At 43.0% G+C, this 19,581-nt stretch overlaps 1 protein-coding gene across 3 annotated transcripts in view; it reads left to right on the plus strand.

Annotated features, from left to right (window-relative positions):
- LOC121097117 (serine/threonine-protein phosphatase 2A regulatory subunit B'' subunit alpha-like) overlaps nt 1-19,581 on the plus strand; it is a 56,318-nt gene that overhangs the window by 14,659 nt on the left and 22,078 nt on the right. For all 3 annotated transcript variants that reach the window (XM_040613880.1, XM_040613879.1, XM_040613881.1), the window contains exons 3-4: nt 14,454-14,714; nt 16,996-17,099. In XM_040613880.1, coding sequence (XP_040469814.1) covers nt 14,454-14,714; nt 16,996-17,099 — 365 coding nt within the window. The remainder of the gene's footprint in view (nt 1-14,453; nt 14,715-16,995; nt 17,100-19,581) is intronic.

A 19,581-nucleotide genomic window follows, 5' to 3' on the forward strand; every position in this document is an offset into this window, starting at 1 on the left:
CAACCTGGCAGAAGCGTAGTATTTAAATACAAACAAAAAAAGGAAACAAAAACCTCTAAGCAAACAAAATACGCCTTGACATGCAATTTCACCTTTCAGCTTGTTCCTTTCCTGCTGGTGCTCCTGTAGGCTGGCTGCTTGTGGTGCGAATGGGTCCTGTATAACAGGGAGTAGAAGCAATTCTAGCAGTTAGCTGCTTTATTTCTGGGAGCAGGTACTGGGCTGCCTCTCACCAGTTCAGTGAGAACTGGATGTGCCACCTCTCCCTTTCCTATTTCCGAGCAGATTCCAACAGCCTTTGTTGTCTTCCTCGTCACTAGTTCCTAGAGAGATCCTCCATGGCACAAAGGTCAGAATCTAGGAAGATTTAATTTTCTTTTCCCTGTCTCTGGTGTACTGAGTCATTGTGGAGTCTCTGTTGCTTGTATCTCTCAAATGAGAATTAGGTTTTCCCAGGAAAAAGGGTCCTGATGGGAGCCTGCTTTAGAGGGAAGCCAAGGGTCTCCGTCCAGCCCTTGATGCTTTTCATTTGACAAGTGCCAGATTTTTGAGACAACTTGGTGCCAAACTTCCAAGAGCATAGAAAGTATTACAGAGGGCTTCGATTTCCAAAATGCACCTTCCACGTAGGCACTTCAAAAGTACCCAGGTTATAATTAACTTTCACATCTCTTCACAGTTGAAGCATGATGTGCATGTCTTCAAAACCGTCTACTTTCCTGAAAATACAAGTATTTGGTGCGATTCTGAAAGGGGGTGGGTGGGGTGTGTCTGACCCTAGTGCTGAGATCTTTTTAGACCGGGGTCTCTCCAGGTGTTTCTGATATTTTTCTGGGCATCTTTACTGACAGAAAATGGCGAGAGAACCTTGTCTGGTATCTCCAGCAAGGGAAGGAGGCTTTTTCCTCAGAGTGTAGAATTTAGCAGCTCCAAAAGCTCTAAAGTTATCTCTTATAATAGCTGTTCTTGCCTTGTGTATTCATTTACAAAATTTTCTAACTTGTGAACTTGAAACAAAAAAGTGTTTGATAAGGTGTGACACTGACTTTGTGGCAGTTTTTCTATAATACTTGAAAATGTAATGCATTTATGCTGTCAAATAGCTTATTAGTCTGGTCCCTTACCAGCTTCTGTTTCCCTAGTCCCAGCCCTGGCCCGTGAGTTTGCTCCCAGCCAGCCTTCTGGGGTCATACACCATGCACCTGTACTACGAGAGCTGCTCTTTTCCATGCAACAGCGCAGCCCTTGCTTTGTGTAGACGCCTGGTGGTGTGAAATTGCTTGGAGGGAGGAATTACAGATCTAATATAACAACCCTTTAGCAAAAACCACAATGGCTGCTTTTGAATGGTTGGCACGCACAATTTAATGCAACATCTAGAACCAAAGATGACGAGAGAGAATAACTGTATTGGGGACCCAGAGGAGCCTGGGCCAAGCACTGTGCAGCCTGGATGCACCTTCAGAGGGAGTTAGCCCTCCGCAGAGTGGGCAAAAGGCATTTGCCTGGCTCTACACCTGCTCTGGGGCTTGCTGTCATTTATAGTATGGATGTGGCCACACACTTGGCTGCGCACACAAGGCCCTCTCTAGGTATAGTGTTTAGGGAATACATCCATGTCCCTGGGTAGCTGCACCTGGCTGGAGCTCCACGTGGATCCTGGTTCAGCATCACACACATGTGCCTGAATAATGTGTAAAGGGTTTGTTATATTTTCTTAGGGCTCGTAAACCTGTTATCAAATAGTTGTGCGCACACACAAAAAACTCAGAGATCTAATACTGATGAAGACACAGTGCAGCTTTCATTTATAAAGGCTGTGACAGTTTTAATATCCTTCACGTCCGAAGCAATGAAAAGGGAAAGGGAGACCCACTTCAGACTGTTGGCTGGCTCAGTTGGCCTGTCTGTGCTGAAATCCATGCTAACATATCAGCAACAGACTTTCCCTTTATCATAAACCCATTTATAATTCTCCACAGAGAACAATGGAATTACTTGACTCTTCATTTTCAAAACAGACATATTTAGAAGCTGGAAAATGAATACTTGAGAAGTCCATCAGTTTTACAGGGCACTTAACGAGCACATCGTGCTGCTTTCGGGCAGGCCGGGAAGCGTTGCATACTTTTAGACTATCCAACATTTCCCATTCTGAGATCCAGTTTTCCATTGCTTATCTCTAAACCTCCAACTATTTTTTTAAAATTTCCTGTTCTGTGTGCCTGTCCTAAGCTGATTTTTTTAATACGTGTTTTTGAAACAAATAGTGTAGTGAAAACAGTTGTCTGTTAGAGGCTAGCAAATAACCCAAATATTTGTCTATATTTTTGTCTCTAGATAGGAGGGCAATAAGGAGTCCCGGGTGGACTGGCAGATGTGGGGGAAATGGGGGAGAAACTAGAACCAGTGAGTAGTGAAGAAGTTGGTGATGGGGCTGTTGGGATTCTCTGATGTGATCTGCGGAAATGCTGCGTATCAGGGATTTTTTTTGGAAGGTAAAGGGTGCTACTGTTTGAGTAAAATGTTGTCATGTGCAAAGTCCTTGGACAAGTCAGTGGTGGATGTTTTTGACCTTAACCTCTCTGTGCCTTTGGTCTACCAGTTGTACAGGATAGCTCATTCGACAAAGCATTTAAATTCAGTTATTGCTTGCAGAATACTTAGTACTCTAGTGAAAGTACCCCCTAGAAAAGTCTGTAAGAAACTTAGTTCTTCTGTTTTCAGAATTGAGTTTGGGTAGTGCAGCACTGTGCTCCAAGTCCTCATGCTTTTTATTTTAAGAGCTATTGGATAAAGTTTGTGAACAATTTTGGGAACAGAGACCAGGACCAGGGTTTGATAGAAAAAGAGGTATCTCTTCTCAAAAGGATTACTCATGGTGTAGTGAGCCAGAAAGAGCAGTCCTGTTTCCCTTTTCTCTCTCACCCACGCCTTTACTTCTTATTGCATAGTTCTGAATCTTTCTTTATACTGTCTGTGATGCTTGTATACAAGCCATAAATTTTAGTTAGGCATGTTTTCTGCCAGATTAGTAAGTGGAATTGCTCACACTCAGGTCAAATGGGTGATACAAAACTGATTTTGGGCAGGGACTGTGGATCTGGGAGCAGAGGGTTTACAGTTTGCAGGGGTGATAAATGGTTTCAGGCCACCTTGTCTAACCACGTTATATCTCAGGTGGCAGAGCCCTGAGCTGAGTATGCAGAAGCCATTCCCTGCTGCCACACGTTTGCTCTGGGCTGGCTCTAGGTAGCGTCTATTTAGTCCTGCCTCGCCTGTGTGACTGATGGGGTGGGTATTGCCAGGACTTTCAGAAATGTTCCTAACTCGCTGTGCTCTAAAACATTGTCCTGCAGCCACACACCTTGCTTCTCTGTATCAAAATGTCTGTGTTGCATGCTTAATCAGGTGGCCCAAGGACGACTCTGACTGGAATTAAGACTGTTTCATAATATATGAAGTTAAGGTTGACCTGGCAACTTCATCATTCTGCCCCTTCTAAATGCTACTCCATAAATCTGTGTGCTTCTTTGCAAATTTAATGATACACTTATGAAGGATCTTGTGTGGGGTGATTAACTTTAAAAAGTGGCTTCTATAAATGCATCTAAACTAGAATATAAATTTTCTTCTGGAAAATCAGCTTTTTTCTTACATATACTACAAATAGTTTTGATCAGATATTGGTAATATCTGTTAATTAAGCTATACACACAATCTGCCCTCTTTTCAAACATGAAATATTCATTACTTCTAAACCCAAATAGTAAAAAGAGAGCATTTTTTTTTCCTGTTTGGTAATAGTTATTGAAATGAGAATAGAAAGTGAATATTAAAGTATCTTAGAATCAAAGATGACAGAGAGAAAAAACTAATTTGGATTAAATTGAAGAATTAAAAGAATGGATACCGAACACTTAGGGACGTGTTCGTGGCATGTTGGGCACCTTTTGTAATCAGGGTAGATACAGTCTCTGCTTGTGTGAAGTTGATTTGTCTTGAAGTAGACATCTAAAGGTAGGTGAAACAAAGCCTAATGACACACGTTGAGTTTTTCAGCCTCATTGACTCTAAAACCAGGAAAAAGTCAGGCCTGAGAGGTTTAATCTGTTTTGAAAACAGTTGAAGCTGGTGCCCTTCTTGGCTATGCAGAGTGCATTGCATTGCTGTGGTCGGCCTTTGGGGTACAGCTAAGTCCTGTGGTGATTCAATCATCCAAATCTTTTAGGACTAAGCCTCCAGCTGTAGGCACAGGTGAGATTTTTTTTTTTTCTATGTTCTGGCATCTCTCACCTTCGTGCTTTAAACTGGGTCCTGTAGCAAAGAGGGATCTCTGGATCTGAGTGTAGTTTGTTCAGTTGATCTGTAGGCTGTTGATACCAGATTTTTCTGCTGTGGATTTTGTCCAGTTGACTTTGAAACTGTTGATACAAGATTCTCTAATGTCAATTTATCATAGTACTGTATATTTACGCTTTTATTTATACCCACCTTACGTGTTTTGAGAGTAGGAAGTATCATGCTAGGAACTTGCAGTGCAAGAAACTGGAATTCAGACAAGCAAGCCTTGCCTTCAGATAATTTTTTTTTTCTAGGTTATCAGTGGAAAAAAAATGCAAACTTCCGGGATCTTTTGTGACTGGTTAATTTGTGAATGAAAAGTATGTGGCTGTCTTTAGTGTTTGGTTGTGTTTGTGGTTTTGGTTGTTGTTTTTTTTTTTTAAATAGCAGCTACTAGCTGCTAGATTAGTATGACTCTTTCATGCATACATCTTCTAAAGCCTGCTGTAGCTGGTCTGGATGCAATTGTAGGTATGAGGAGTTCTTTGGGCTACATTTCTTCTGCAGTCTGTAAGAGGAGTGGCAGTCTGTAAGCAGAGTGAGAGTTCAGTTGAAGATGGAGTAAGTACACTTGCCACAGATGATTTAAAATAAATCACCTTCTGACATGCTGCTGTATGAGGTGGATGGGACTCGCAGTACCATGGAGCCCTGTGGGGTCTTTAGGCATTGCCTTAATGTTTAGAAAAAATTGTCAGAGTAAGATAAAACAAAATCTATTTCGGAACTGTTGCATGTGGATCTGTGTATCCTTCACTGAGTGTCAATTCCAGTTAAAATGCCTGCCTGCCCTTTTCTTTTGTTGGGGCCCCTTTTCTCATGCCCATCCACATCCTGCCACTCTGTTAGGCTTCATATTCATTTGCAAGACGCGTGGCAAAGTGGGCTGATGACATCGTAATAATGCTGTGATTCTTCAGACATGTAGCCATGAATATACATCTGGACTTCAGAACTTTTTCAGTTCCCAGGCTGCACAGTTCAGACACAGCTACAGTGACCTTAAGGGACCCAAACGATGCTATGTTCTCGTTCTTCTTTCATAAAGAACTGGGTTCCACAGCCCAGGCTGTGGGACCATGGCCTGGTGACTGAGAAGCAACAGAAGAGAAAACAAATTTGGGCAATATATTAAAAAAATTGCTTTTGTGAATGTCAGCTGGGGGGTCTCTCTCCTTTAGTAAGTAGCCTATTTAAAAGCACAAGAGCAGATCTATGAGGAGAAGACCATCCTTTGGGATAGGCTGTTTCTATCTCTATCTGTAGTCCAGTCACGTTGATGCTGAATTTGAATTAACTTTGGACCATCTACATAAACCCAGGAAAATTATGTCAGAGGCACATGTCTGATAAAACCTTTCTGTTCACGAGGCTCAGTGAGACCTTTTCATTTCAAATGCAGCATCTTGAAAAAAGCAAGCTCTACTAGAAATCGGATGTTGTTCATGTTACTAAGCTTAGAAAGTAAACTGGCAAAGTAGCTAGGACTTTTAAAGTGGGGAAAGCAGACCATGGGACTAGATGTTTATTCATTTTGTGGAGTAAGATCTGGATTTAGGCCTTAGTTCAGCACCATTGTTTTGATAGGAAAGGGAGAAGACGCTTTTAACAAGCTTTCAACAAGCTTTAACAAGCCCAAAGTCTGAGCGAGAGTTTGAAGTCTACTCACTCAAAATCATGCAGACAAAGAGTATACTGTTGTCCATTGAGGACTGCTTTGCCTTTGCCTTGTGAGAGTTACGGGAAAAACACATAAAAAGAATGATGCATTTTGGTGTCTTTATGAAACATTTTCTTATGAACTGCTTTAGAATGCCTGAGCTTATTATCCACGATCATCCTTAAGTGCTTGCTTGGCATTAAAGATGCTAGATGATCTGCTTTTTCCAAGCAAGAAGGAAAAATTGATGGTTTTCTTGAAAATTACAGCCTTTGGTCTAGAGTGGGAACTAATGCTGATCTTCTGCTTCATCACCTCCGAAGCGGGGCCCTCAAACCACTGCCATCATCCGTGCACAGGCTTTGGCCGAGAGCGTGCGGTTTAACTCCAGCTGAGTCTGAATGATGCAAATTGGCACCTCAGGTTTCAGCACCGAAGCACATCAAGTGAGAGCTATTGGGGAAGGTGGTATATTTAGCCACTTCTGCAGTGCACCTATTTTTAGTGCTGTTGGTAGTGGTGGTGGGTGCTTCCTTTCCCGTATTACCCCTGGCCTATTACAAGCCAAGGACAGATTGTCTGTCATGTAGCCAGCAGGGAAATAGATTCTGTTGTAGATCATGTTTCTCAATTAAAGTATTACAAGAAGGCAGAAGATCCTGGTGGTACTGAAAGATACTTTGAATATCAGTTAAAAAAGGGAGGTTTGGCTTCAGGAGTGAGATAAGATCTCTAGTTGTTGTCCTTGTGAAGAGGGAGAAGACGTAGTATGTCGAAGCCATTTGCCATTTTTTGCCTGTAAAAATCAAAACCAGGAAAGCAACGTGCTGGTCTTGACGTGGTCTCCTACAGAGTCCCTGTGCCCCTTCTGGAAGGGGCAACATCTGCTTAGGAGCTGACCAGGATGATGATCAAGGAGAGTTCTCTGCGGAGGGACCCAGACTTAGGAGGAGAGCTAGCTTTCCTTGCCAAGGGCTGTGACTTTGTTCTTCCATCTCGGTTCAAGAGGAGGCTGAAGTCATTCCAGCAGGCCCAGGTTTGAATGCTTGGCGTTTCTTGTTCTTTTTCTTTGTATTTTTTATTGGATCAGAGAATCAAACTGTGTCCCCTCTAGGCGTGTCTATTTGCAGAAAGTTATTTGCAGCTAGATACCAGCAGGTTTAAAAATAAACCTTCCAGGCTTAGATTGCAGAGTTAAAATGTCTTTGTAAACAAGGGGGGGGGGGGGGGAAATTAACAGCAAGGGCAGTGATTTAATAATGGGGAGAGGTAATGTAAGACTATTAAATATTTTCTGTGGGTTTTTTAAGAAAAACTCTGTGATTGCTCTGAATGTCTCTTGTTGCATGGGAACAACCGCCACGTCCTGCTGTGTTTAGTGGCTCTGTGCAGGGACCAGCCTACCTGGCTCTGGCGTTTGTGATTTTACCATCACAAGGTGCTCCTTTGTGCCGTTTCCTACTGGCCCTGAGCTGTGGCTGCAGGAGATAGTAGAATCATTTAGGTTGGAAAAGACCCTTAAGATCATGGAGATGTAGCTGAAGAAATGGAAATTGTACCATGGCTGTATTTCTTGGTAAATCCCAGCTGCTGAACTTGCTTTCTGGGACAACTGGCAAAAGATTGGACTTATTTATGCTAGGACACCAACTGGACACGTAGCCACCCCAGATGTACAGAGGGTCACAATATGCTGAAATCAGCCCATCTTGAGCTTCATCTGTATTTAAATAATCAGTGACCCAGTGAGGAAGTTAAAAAGTTGAAATTATGAGTGGTGCAGCTGTTTCCTAAGAAACAGCTATTAAAATTTCTCCAGAGTATATTGTAGCGCATTTTGTTTTCATGATTTCTGGTGGCAGATTGAAGTACGTGTATGGGGTTAATCTGTGGAACGTATTTTTTCATTCCCTAGAGGAGGACTGCATGAAGTAATGATGTGTAGTAATGGCTTGGGTGGGGACCACCAGCAATTTAAAAGAGACTAACAAGAACCTTGCAGCACAGCTGATTTCACTCTCCAGAGTTAGTCTGATCACCTAAGGACGTAATCAGGGTATGGCTTGCAGGGAGAGATAAGATCTCTTAGGAGACCAGCTGGAAAATTGACAAGCCTTTGGTATATGAGCCTTCTGCCTGGTCCCGACTAGGAGCAGTGACATTCACCGCTAAACACGGCGAGAGTAACTGCTCCGGGGCTGCAGGTCCGAGGCGAGCAAACTAATGCAGTGGGCAGTTGCAGCTGAGTAAAGAAGGTCTTAGTTCCTCTTCTCTTTCGTCCAGTACTTGTGCCCTCTTGCTACCTCCTCACCGTGTGTCACCCCGGTCTTACGCTGGGCCCTGTGGGCCTTTCTGTGAGCTGGTTTAACTCATAACATGGTAGAATATCATCCAGCAACAAAGCTAAGTCCATTTTCTGCCTTTCCAAGTGGGTTAAATCAGTTCACAGAGGGGTCTGGCAAGCTCTGGAGCTGGCACTTAGTACGCGGTGACAATGTACATCTTGGGCATGGAGGACAGAGATGAGAGTTCTCCCACTTGGCAGCAGTGAGATGCTGATTTTTGTGCCTTGTGGGGCTGTAACTTGGGGCTTGGGTGTGGTACTGTGGGGTGGCCTGAGACTAGAGGTAATTGGGCTAAGTACAGGGAAGAGTGCTGGCAGGTGGAAAGCTAATAAGGTGGTGATAGGGGGCAAGAGAGGTGAGTGATATGCAGTTTGTGGAACATGTAGATGTTGGCCAGGAAGGCAAGGCAGGAGAAAGCTTTTTGTAAAACCCGTATCTCTTTTAAGAGCTGTGAATTTTGGTTCTCATGCTCGTCTTCTGCAGGACTATTCACAGGAGGATCAGAGAGCCTCCCATAGCAGCGTTAGTAGGAAGGGAGGTAAGGAGGTCTCCGACTCAACATCTTACTTGCAGGAAGACTATTCCTAAGACTAGGTCACATCAGCACTGGCTTTTTCCAGGTCTTGAAACCCACCCACCCCCTTTCTGATGACCTCTTGCGGGCTGTACTACTCTCGGTTAAATCCATCCTCCAGCCTAACGCTCCCCAGCTGCAGTTCATGGCTGTTGCCCCTCTTATACTGCGTACCACTGCAGTTTGGCTCCATGGCGTCTGTGACTGCGCTTCCAACAGCTGTAGGCTGTGGTGAGCCCATCCCTCAGCGTCCTCTTTGCCTGGGCAAACATGCCCAGCCCCTCAGTCTCTCCGGCCACGCGATCTTGACTTTGGCTCTCTGACTTGCCTTCTGTGGATCTCCCCCCATCCTTTTTGAAGGGAAGGCCCCAAACTGGTCACAGCAATCCGGATGCAGCCACACTATTATATAAGATAATAATGTCCCCTGCTCTCATGGCCCTGCTCCTAATGCAGCCCGGTACGTGGTTTGCCTCACTGGTGATTAGCCAGTGCTGAGGCTCGTTCTCAGCCTGGTGCATGCCATCCCCCCAGATGCTTCTCAGCAGGTCTCTTGCTCAGCCGGGGGGGGTCCCAGCCCAAACCGGTGCTTGGGGTTGCTGTACACAGGTGGAGGACTCCACACCTTCTCTTGTGGAAGTAGTTGAACTACTCACCAGCCGAGGTTCTCTCTCTCATCCTTCCAGCCTTCCCTCTTAAGTAAGTGTCATCTGCAAATCAGGACAGATGAGCGTTGCCTGTGTTTTCAGAACTCAACTGGATAAGGCCCTGAGGAACTTGATCTAGCGTTGGACTTAGCCTTGTGTCCCTTCCCACCTAAATTCTTTGGTGATTCGGTGTTGCCTAGGTAGAGTTTGTTTTCATTTTTGTTTTGCTGCAACTGGACTTTGTTTCTGCTGGTGAGTTTATGATTTACAGTAGAAAAGAGCCTATCCAGAAATGCGTTTTCTCACCACATCTCCACCTCGTGCTGTTGGGAGGTGTGAGCAGATGAACCCTTGCTGTTCTGGTGTCCTTACGGTGGGTAGGACAGAGGCAGCAGAAAGATACAACGGTGGGAAAGGGCTCCAGAGAAGGAAAGTAAGAGAAAGTCCTGTGAGACAGATAGAAACCAGCTCTGGAGAACTGATGATCTTTGAGGATGGCTTGTGTCCAGTTACCATCAGACTTCAGTAAGACAGGAACTGTAAAAACTGGAAGGAGACATTAAGTCAGCACTGTGGACTGTGAGCCACCAGGCTGAGTCACTGCACCCTAGAAAAGAGGATTACAGAATCACATTTGGAAAAAAGCAAGAAACTGGTAAATTTATTACTTAGGATTCTGTTGGAAATTGGGGCCAGGGGGAAGGAGTCAAAAGTATTTGAGCACTTGATATGATACTGCTTCCTTCCATGGAGTTTTCTGCTGGGACTGGCAAGTCCCTGAGAGGCAGGGCTTGGATGGCAGAGATTTAGTCTCTGTGCTTTGTTTGTGTAGCACAATGAGGCTGTGGTTCTGTCTGGTTTATTTATAATGCAGATGTCACTATTCTAGCTGTCCATAAATAAATTGTATGACTGGCAAAAGGCGATATAGCAGATAGACAGATTTTAGTTAAGGTAAATTATGCTATAGAGCAGTATTAAAAAATGGGGTGTAATCTCACCTTCCTCTTTAGCAAAACCAAAAACCTATTAGCTACTGGTAACAAAGCTGTAAGATTTATTACAGTATTTGTAGTTTGCTTTCTTAGTTGTCCTATCTGAAAATGCACAGCTCTGTTGGAGAAATGTGTTCTGCTAAGCAAACAGCATTTAAGGTTAACTTTTTGCAATAAGAAACTTTTTTCCAAGCACTTCCCTCATATCACTTTCTTCTTTTTTTCACAGTTAGTTGTCACTAACTCCCTACTCTCTCCATGGTAGCTGACAGACGGTTATACCCATCTCAGAGTAATAACTTGCAAGGTTGCTCTAGGGAACAGGATCCTCCAGAGCTTGTTGCTGCTTGTTGTTTTTTCTTGTGTTGTTGTAGACAGCTCAGTTCTTGCATGAGAAGGAAGAACACAAAGTTCAAAAATTTTATTTCTATTCTTAAAGTAGAATCCTCTGAAAAGAAGCCATCCATGAGCAGTGCTTCCACCTTGTTTGACTTGGACTGACCAGGAGTTTGTGACTTGAGTCTTGCTGGGAAGGTCAGCTGCAAACCTATTTCTGAACTGGCTCCCTACTTTGAAGCTTAGCAGCATTCCCTCTGTTCCTCCTATAGATGTCTAACCTTCTGGCTTGTGGTGTGGTCATGAATCAGGAAATTAATGTAGATTCTGGGGGCCTGACTTGTGGCTTATGTGAGCTGGTACCAAGCACTGCTGGCTTTGGCAGTGCCTGGAGGAGAATGAGTTGCTCTGCTTTTCAGAAGGTGGAGGCCAGGGCAAAGTGGATGAGTTGTGTTACAGGATCATCTGCTGAAGCCTTGTGTCATATCGGGATGATGTGGTATGCGGAAAAGGAGGAAAATGGCACGGTGCTGTTGTGGTGGTCTACTTTGGGGATACCTCTTTGACTTCCAAGAAAAAAAAGAACAAGCCAATTTTATCATTCCCTTGTACTGTAAGGGAAGGGGATATATTATTAAAGTGAAGAGTCAGTGTCCTTTGAAAGAGCAATCTATTGGTTTGCTTCCTTTTGGTTTGTGGATCTTTTTTGTTAAAATTTGAGTAATTTCTTCTAGTTCCTCACAGTCCTGACAGCTAGGGAGTGCATGTGTGCATTGAAGAGATTAATGAGCCATAAACCTGTTTCTGAGAAGTGGGTCTTCAAGACAAACTGATGTTAAGTCCTATTATAGAAGTCAAGTGCCTGCAGTTGGCACCTCATCGCCTGTTCCAGCTTTGCATTGTTTGTATGAATATGGTGTTGTGAGAGACCGGCAGGGATTTCCCCTTGGCTGGAATCTCGAAAGTGAGAACTACTGAGCGGAGCTGGGTCCTGGGGGGGTGTTGTTCTCCAAGTCAAATCACTAGCTTGACTTACACACTAAGGTCCACTTTGTTAACCCGCTATTTCACAGTCAGGTGGAGGGTTCTTGAGAAAGCCTGTGTTAGGGAGCTCTGTTCGTCCCTCTTGCTTAGCCTCCCTTACTGAAGGAGACAGCCATGGCAAGGGAATAGGGTCATCTTCTACCTCTGACATGCAGCAGTGGCTGCTCTGGGCCATGTGCTTCCTCCCCAGACACACTCAGCCTTGTCTGGGTTTTGCTTTTGTTGTTCTACTGAGTGAAGAGCAAAAGGAAGCCAGGAGAAGCGTTGCCTTCTGTTAACCCAGTGAGCTGCCGTGCCCAGAGCGAGTGACCAGCTTCCTCCCCGCTTAACCCCTGCCACCATTTCAGGTCACCTACCTGCGTTGTCATGCTGTGGGGCACACTAATGGGTGGGGCTGGTGCTTACCCTGTCCCACAGCCCTCTTCAGCCCCAGTAACACTTTGAGACACAGACCTGGCCCACTTTGAGGTCCAGCATCACTGAGGATCAAGCACACAGTAGTACATGCAGTATGTGAAAGAGCAGGGAAGGTCTGGGAAGATGGGAGGAAGAACAGGTGGTGGTGGTCAGGCTTGTTCTCCAAAGGCTGAGAGCTATATTGAGGACCATGCAGACTCTGAGTACTGGTATTGATAGACTCAGAAATCCTGAAGGCTGAAAGTGATCTTCAGCTTTCCCTGTGTTGCAAGACACAGGGGAGCAGGACTTAATGAGTTCTGTACGAGAGCAGTGACAGTACAAAAGTGTGCTTTGGCGGGCATAGGTGTGCAAGTGCATGTATTCCTGCTCCCGAAATGGGACAGCATCTGCGAGAAGGAAGAGGTCCTCCCCATCTAAAGAAAGACCAGTGAAGCAGCGGAGTGAAGAGGGGGAAAATCCTTTCATCTCTCGTTTCACAGGTCTCTGAAGAATGGGTTATAAAGTATTCTAAACTGCAAGTAAAAACAGGGCTTAAGGAAGCTTTTACAATTCTCACTGCTTAGTCTTCCTGAAAGCAAACCCATGGTAAATTGGGGTGTTCAGTATGTGTTAAGAAAAAAGCGCCAAGTTTCTGGAAAATAGTAAGGCAAAAAGTTTAGTCAGTTCATCATATACATTCTTCTGTATTTAGTGTACTCAGACTTGGCTACTTTATCCTAAAGCCATTTTGTTTTGAAATAGTTAGAATAAACAAACTGAAAGTTGCAGCTGTATTTACTTGACTATTGCCTTATTAGCCTTTTATCACATATGTTGTTATATTAATAATAACTCTTGCATTTGAACCATTGTGCAATAAGCAAGCCTATTGCCTTTTCCCAAGAAAGTGTGTATTCACGGGGGAGTAGGGAATTCATCATCCCTCAGCATTCCAGCATCTGAATTCTGCTTATCCTGTAACTACTTTGCAGAGTTTAAAAAATATTCCCTCCCACGTCTGAAAAATTATCTATTTTAGGGTCTCATTATGTACATAAATACAAATGCTGCCTTTTGTGATAAGTACTGATGTATAGCTAGAACTAGATTGCAGAAATCCATTAGAAGGGTGATCTAGGGGGGATCACCGTATCAATCGTATGTTTATTACAGACAGGAGGGGAGTGATAGGGTGTTAGCGCTAATGAATAAAAGAGGTGGCAGGTGTGGGAGAAAAGACCACCTTCAAATAGGCTTGCAAAAGGCCTCGTGTCAGTTCCCAGTTTTCTCATTGTTTTTCAGCAAATGAAGTAGGTGATGATTCAGTGAAACCTTTGGGTGCTTCACCTGCCAAAGGAGCCTTTCAGCTGGAGTTGCAAACGGACCTTTTGCATTTTCCATGAGCTCTGTGTGCTGTATCATGTGGATGCCTAACGACAGACGGTGCTGGCTGCTCCTAATTCCTAATCTAAGGATTGATTTGCCAGTACTTAGTAACTTGAACAAAATTATGTCTTGACTATTTAAGTTGGACATAGAATAAAAGGCTTCCTGAAATTTAGAAGACAGTCTTTCAAACCTTTTCTTAATTTATCTGTGAAGCAATACTTTGGCAAAAGTAATTATGTTCCCGAGGGATGGGAAATGTCGATGTTATGAATCTAAGTTTGCTTATACGTGAGGCAAGGCATTTGTGTGGGTGGGTGTCCTGGTTCTAAGGGGAAATACTAAGAAGCAGATTTTGATGCCTTGGTGTTTATGGGGCAGAATGACAACACAGTGAGCAGCGTGAGAAGAAATAGCGTTGTCCTTGTTCTATGGTATTGCTGAACTGCAGACTCTGTTCAACAGTGTATCGTAATCCACAGTTACATACACAAAATGCACAGAAACTACACAAAAGTAGATGTGACGTGTCCTAAATTTGCAGTGTTTGATATTGCAGGAATTTTTTAACTGGTTACTTAAGATGTGCATTTTTATCCGTTGTGCTGTAATTTCGTTGTTGGTGGGTTTTAATTTTTTCCTAATCATTGGGAGCACAAACCATTTTCTCTTTCTTGGTGTGCCATGCTGTTAAAAAGTATTTGTTATTCATTGTGTTTTCAGGTTCAAAGTAAACAAGAGAAGAAACCTGGAACTTCATCCACAGCTCCTTTGAACTCCCCAGTTAGCCCTTGCACTCTTCTGCCTGTGAATAAAGCCACCAGCAGTGCCCCTTTGTCGATAAACATTCCACGTTTCTACTTCCCTAAAGGACTTCCGAATGTCTGCACTAATCACGAAGAAATCATTGCCAGGATTGAAGAAGCCTTTACAGAGTTTGAAGATGAGAAAGCAAATGTCTGTGAAATGGGGAAGATTGCTAAGGTAACTATTCTCTAGGTTTTTCATTTTTTTGAGAGAATGACTGAAACTAAAACTACCATAGTATCTCACAGCTCTCCTCATTTTTAGTGAAAAAAGAATCAATATACTTTTGCTCTGAATGCTTTTGTTTAGATAAAGGAAATAGTAAACAAAACACCTCAGTTTTCCGTTTGTCACACTTGATATGTATGCTCTTTCTTGCTTTTGATTTGCAAAATTCTTCTTCCAGATTTCTTGCCAAATACAGATTGCATTTTTGTTTTTCTGTTCCTCCATTGTTATGCTCAGAAGATAGCAGAAACTTAGTCTGCCTCTCTGGCTTCAGGTAGTGCCAGCTACCTTCTTTGTGGTTAGCTGTCCCAATAATCTGGATGTGATGTATGTATGCCGTTACAGTGTTGCTTGAGAAAGCAGTTTCCAACCTACACCTCCTTGGACATAGAAGAGGGAAATGCTTAGTCAGCCCTCAGCCACTGAGATGCGTAGGTTCAATATCCGTAATGCAGGTGTCGGCAGACTCGGGGTTGTTACAATCTGCTAATGAGTTCCTGGCTTCGGGGAACAAAACACAGCACTTGTGTGGGAGCACGATGCAGATGGATGGTTCTATTTTACTCTCCTTCAACCGTGGTTTTTAGTAATGCTGGTCTAAAACTGGCGGCCCTGGGATGTATCTCGTATGTTCAGTTTGCCTTGAATGCATCTCTGGCACTGTAGGTTGAGGAGCGGTGTTCTGTCCAAAAGAAGCATTTGTTTTCTAGGCAGGAAGGTTTTTCTGAAAGGCTACGTTGGGGTTTTGTTTGTTTGTCTTTAGAGGAATTGAGTGGCATTATTTGTAAACCATCTCTGAAAACGTAAACGGGAAAACTTCCTTGCTTGACCAAAAGAAGGCTTGAAACTGATTTTATGACAAGATGGGCTACTGTGTGCGGTCTGTCGCGTTCAAACTGGGAAAAGCAGGAGGGTGATGTAGAAGCGATCTCTGTCTGGTCCCTGCATCTGTCTCTACATCGATGTGCTCTGTGCCATTTAGCTATTGTAAGGATTGCTTCTGTTCCATGGGATTATTGATAATGGTACCAGTTTGGGGGCTCTGAAAAAAATGTGGGAGAACCAGCTGCACAAAGAAAACAGCAGAAAGTAAATGTCATTCTTTCCTCAGAGTAGCTAACACCTGCAGAAGTACAGCTGCCTGACCCAGGGACGGCTAAATCCAGCAGTTTGTGTACTGGTTGGGGTTCCCAAAGAAGCATGCGTGCCCAGAACAAAAAGTCGAGAATAGACTTGCAGCGTGGTCTTGCTTAATAGAAGAGGTGGAAGAGGCTTTGTGGGGAAAGCAGAAATGATGCCTCAACTATTTCTTCAACATACTCCTCTTCCCATTTGGTGTGGTATCCTTTTAACCTGTGCCTGGCCTGAATCAGCTGCGCTCCTTCCAAGGCCGGTGTTTTGCAGATGTTCTGATATCTAGACTGGGGTCATGAAGGTGGCTGGAAAGGTGTTTGTGCTAAAGAGGTTTCTAGAAGGTGTCAGCAGCTGAATGCTTGAAGCCATTTTCACGCCTGCTTCTCTGAGGCGTTAGAGAGTACAAAATACTTGAGCTTTCATCGAGTACCGTTCTGCAAGCTAGCAGTCTCTGCAGAGGCTGGGTCAGAAATATTTTTTCAGGGAGTCCTTTTGCTGGAATCAGCCTCTTTCAGTTTGCTTTCATTTTTGGGGGGTTTCCTGCTGAGATCCAGTGTTGGGAAATTGGGCTGTTGTGGGTGGAAGGCACTGCACTGCAAACTACAGGATGGGAATTATTTCACCTTCAGGCATTTAGTTGTTAATTTTTTGTAATTAGAATTGAAGTTCCCTTGCAGTCAATGAGAAGTCGTCAGCCCAAACAGAGAATGGCTCATCTTTTTCTGGGATAAGCTCAGCGAGGTGGCTGGTGTGAGTGCTCTTTGGAGGGAGGTGCCTGTCTCTCTCTGCTTCACTTCTCAGGGAATCTTGTGAAACAGCTCAAAAGACAGAGTTGAAGGGCTGGATAGTCTCTGATCCTTTTCAGAGCCTGACAGGACTTATTTCTCAGCTACTTAAAAAGGCGTATGACAAAGTGGAAAGTTATTGGTGGATTCTGAACCTTGGCATGCAGTAAATAACTTTTTGGGTAACCTGTGTGCCATTACTGCTTTATTTCCCTTATGTAAAAGTCTCGATGGTGAATTCGGTGTGTAAACGAGCAGGCTCATCTTGTGACTGCTTTTGTATTCCTGTTTGTTCTGGTGTGTCATTACAGATATGTGGCTGCCCACTCTACTGGAAAGCACCTATGTTCAATGCATCAGGAGGAGAAAGGACAGGATGTGTATCTGTACACTCATTTGTATCTTTGTGGAGAAAGTGAGTATAGCAAATGCAAAATTCTCTTTCTGGAAGAAGAGAGCAGCCTGCCAAATAAGTCTCTTCTCCCCCTCTTTTCTTCCACCAGACTTTTCAAATCATTGTTTTTTCTTTAGAAGAAAATAAATGGCTTTAAAATCTCCATCAGCTCAAGTTTTCTTCCCCCAGACTCCCTGAACACTTGTTTCTGTGCTGCATCTGCAAACTTTGAAGCAATTGTATAGATGATGGGATGTTTTAGCCCAGTTGGCATATAAAATAAATTACCATACTCCCCTAGAAATATTCTGAGATAGCTGATAGAGGTTAGCGGATTTTGTATATATTTATCTGAGGCCGTATTGCTGCTGCACTAGTGCACTAAGCGAGTGCCTTTTGGGAATGGGGAGGGGGCGTGTGTGGTAATGTTATGGGACAGGAAGGAGGAATGTAAAATAAAGAAGCATCATAAAAGTGGATGCTCTGGGAGCTTTAATAGTTATCTTCCTCAGGCACGCTGTATAATAAATCTGTGGGGTTTGACAGTCACTTCCACATACCGTTGTCCAGGCTTCTTTTTGAAATTGAGAGCTCTGAATATATTGTGCTTGGAGTCAAAGGTGTGAGATGGAACAGGCTTGCTCTCTTGCCTAATCTTTTTCCCTCTAGGGTGATTCAGGCTTTAGTCTACTTTGTGAAACACCTGAACAGTGTCTCCATCTCATATCCAGAGAGAGTTCTAATTTTTGACTTAATGGTTGCCCTTCAGATTCTTGAAGTAGCCTTTAACCCTGAGTTCCCAAAGTATTTCCCGTGATAATATTGTCAAAACAGCTTCTAGTTACCCTGGCAAAATTGCAAAAATGTTAAGGATGACTGTGATCAGTAAGTTTTTCTTGACACAGACAATTTTTTTCCTTCCTTACATTCCTCCAATTACACCTAATTAATCCCTCATGTATAATGCCACATATTTTCACTCCTCTGACCTTCATATCCTTTAGATATTTGCAGACTGTGGTCATGCCCCTTTTTTCTGTTTTCTTTTAACCACATCATTTCCAAGCCATGTTTTGTATGCTTTTCCCACTTTACCTGCTCTTTAGAAATTTTTTTTTTTTTCTTTCTCTTCTTCTTACCCTCTTGACAGTTACAGGTTTTCTTTCTGGAAGCATGAATGATAGAAAGAAATGTAGTGTTCTGGTAAAGTTAGACTACAGCTATCTGAACATATCTGTAACTTTAAAACAGGTATCTTTAACTGCTGAAGCCTCTTTTCAAGCATCTTAGTAGGTGACCTGACTTTTCAAAATGCTACATGCTCACTGATCTCATTTGAAGTTATTAGGAATTTCTGGGTGTAGAATACTTCTGAAGATCAGATCTTCTAGTTTTGTTGCTAATACATGGCTTTGGGATTTATCTTTATGTGCCTGATACTTTGGTTTTTTAAAGCTAAAGCATTAACACCTCTTTCCTGCAGCTGATTTAGTGTGTATCTGTTAATTGACAGCATGATAGGAATGTGCAGTAAACAGAATTGCTTGTCAGCCACTAAATCTTTTTTCTTTTCTTTTTTTTACTTGAAAGACATATTTGAAAAAAAACTTTTTTTTTTGTGAAGTCTGCTTTTGGTAAAGAGTGATGAGAGCAAAACTAGTAGCAAGGTAGGTACAGTGTGATCTCTACAGGCATTTAAGTACTATGCTTCAATATAAGTTCATACGCTTTCAGGAGAGGAGGGTGGTGAATAATCACTCATAGTAAATAATTACAGTGCATTTGTATTTTTGCAGTTATAAAGCATACAGGGTAATTTTCTGAGTAGTTTTTTATTTCCCTTATACTATATGAACAACTTAATGTTTGATATACCCAAATGTTGTTTTCTGTTATAGGTATTCAGTAGTGATTTGGTAAATGTCATGGAGTTTTTGTTTTCAGGAGTATTTCTGTTTGGAGTGAATTAAGTTGTGATCCCTTTGACCAGCATAGCATTTTGTTATTAGAAGAAAGCAGAGACAAGAACTGGTGTCATAGATGCAAACAGTCAGCCGAAGGAATGAGTTTACATCTTCTGTAAATACTCAGTCCTTCTAATTCCTTCATTAGGCTCTTCTCCATGACTTCAGTGTACAGCAGCCAGCTGTGCCATAATTAACAAGGGATGCTCTTCTTCCCCCTCTGTGGAGTGGATGTTCTGGTTGAAAATTCAGTGACTGTAGTTGGCAATATACTCAAATACTGAAATAAAGAATTAAATTGGAGAGCATGTCTGTTATGGCATCCTGTTAGGTTGATCCTGTTGATTTCAAATGAGACCAGTGAGTATGCAGCATCTTGAAAAGTCAGGTTACTTCTTGCTAAGATGCTGTGGAATCCAAGTAAGAACAGTCTTCAGTAAGAAACCTTGCTTAGCACAGCAATATTAGCATGGAAGTACTCCGCTGTGTGGAAGTATCTTGGTGCTGTTGAAAGATAAAGGTTGGCTGCTGTTGAAGAA

Source organism: Falco naumanni, chromosome 13 (assembly GCF_017639655.2).
Source record: "Falco naumanni isolate bFalNau1 chromosome 13, bFalNau1.pat, whole genome shotgun sequence".
In the NCBI taxonomy this organism is placed as follows: domain Eukaryota; kingdom Metazoa; phylum Chordata; class Aves; order Falconiformes; family Falconidae; genus Falco; species Falco naumanni.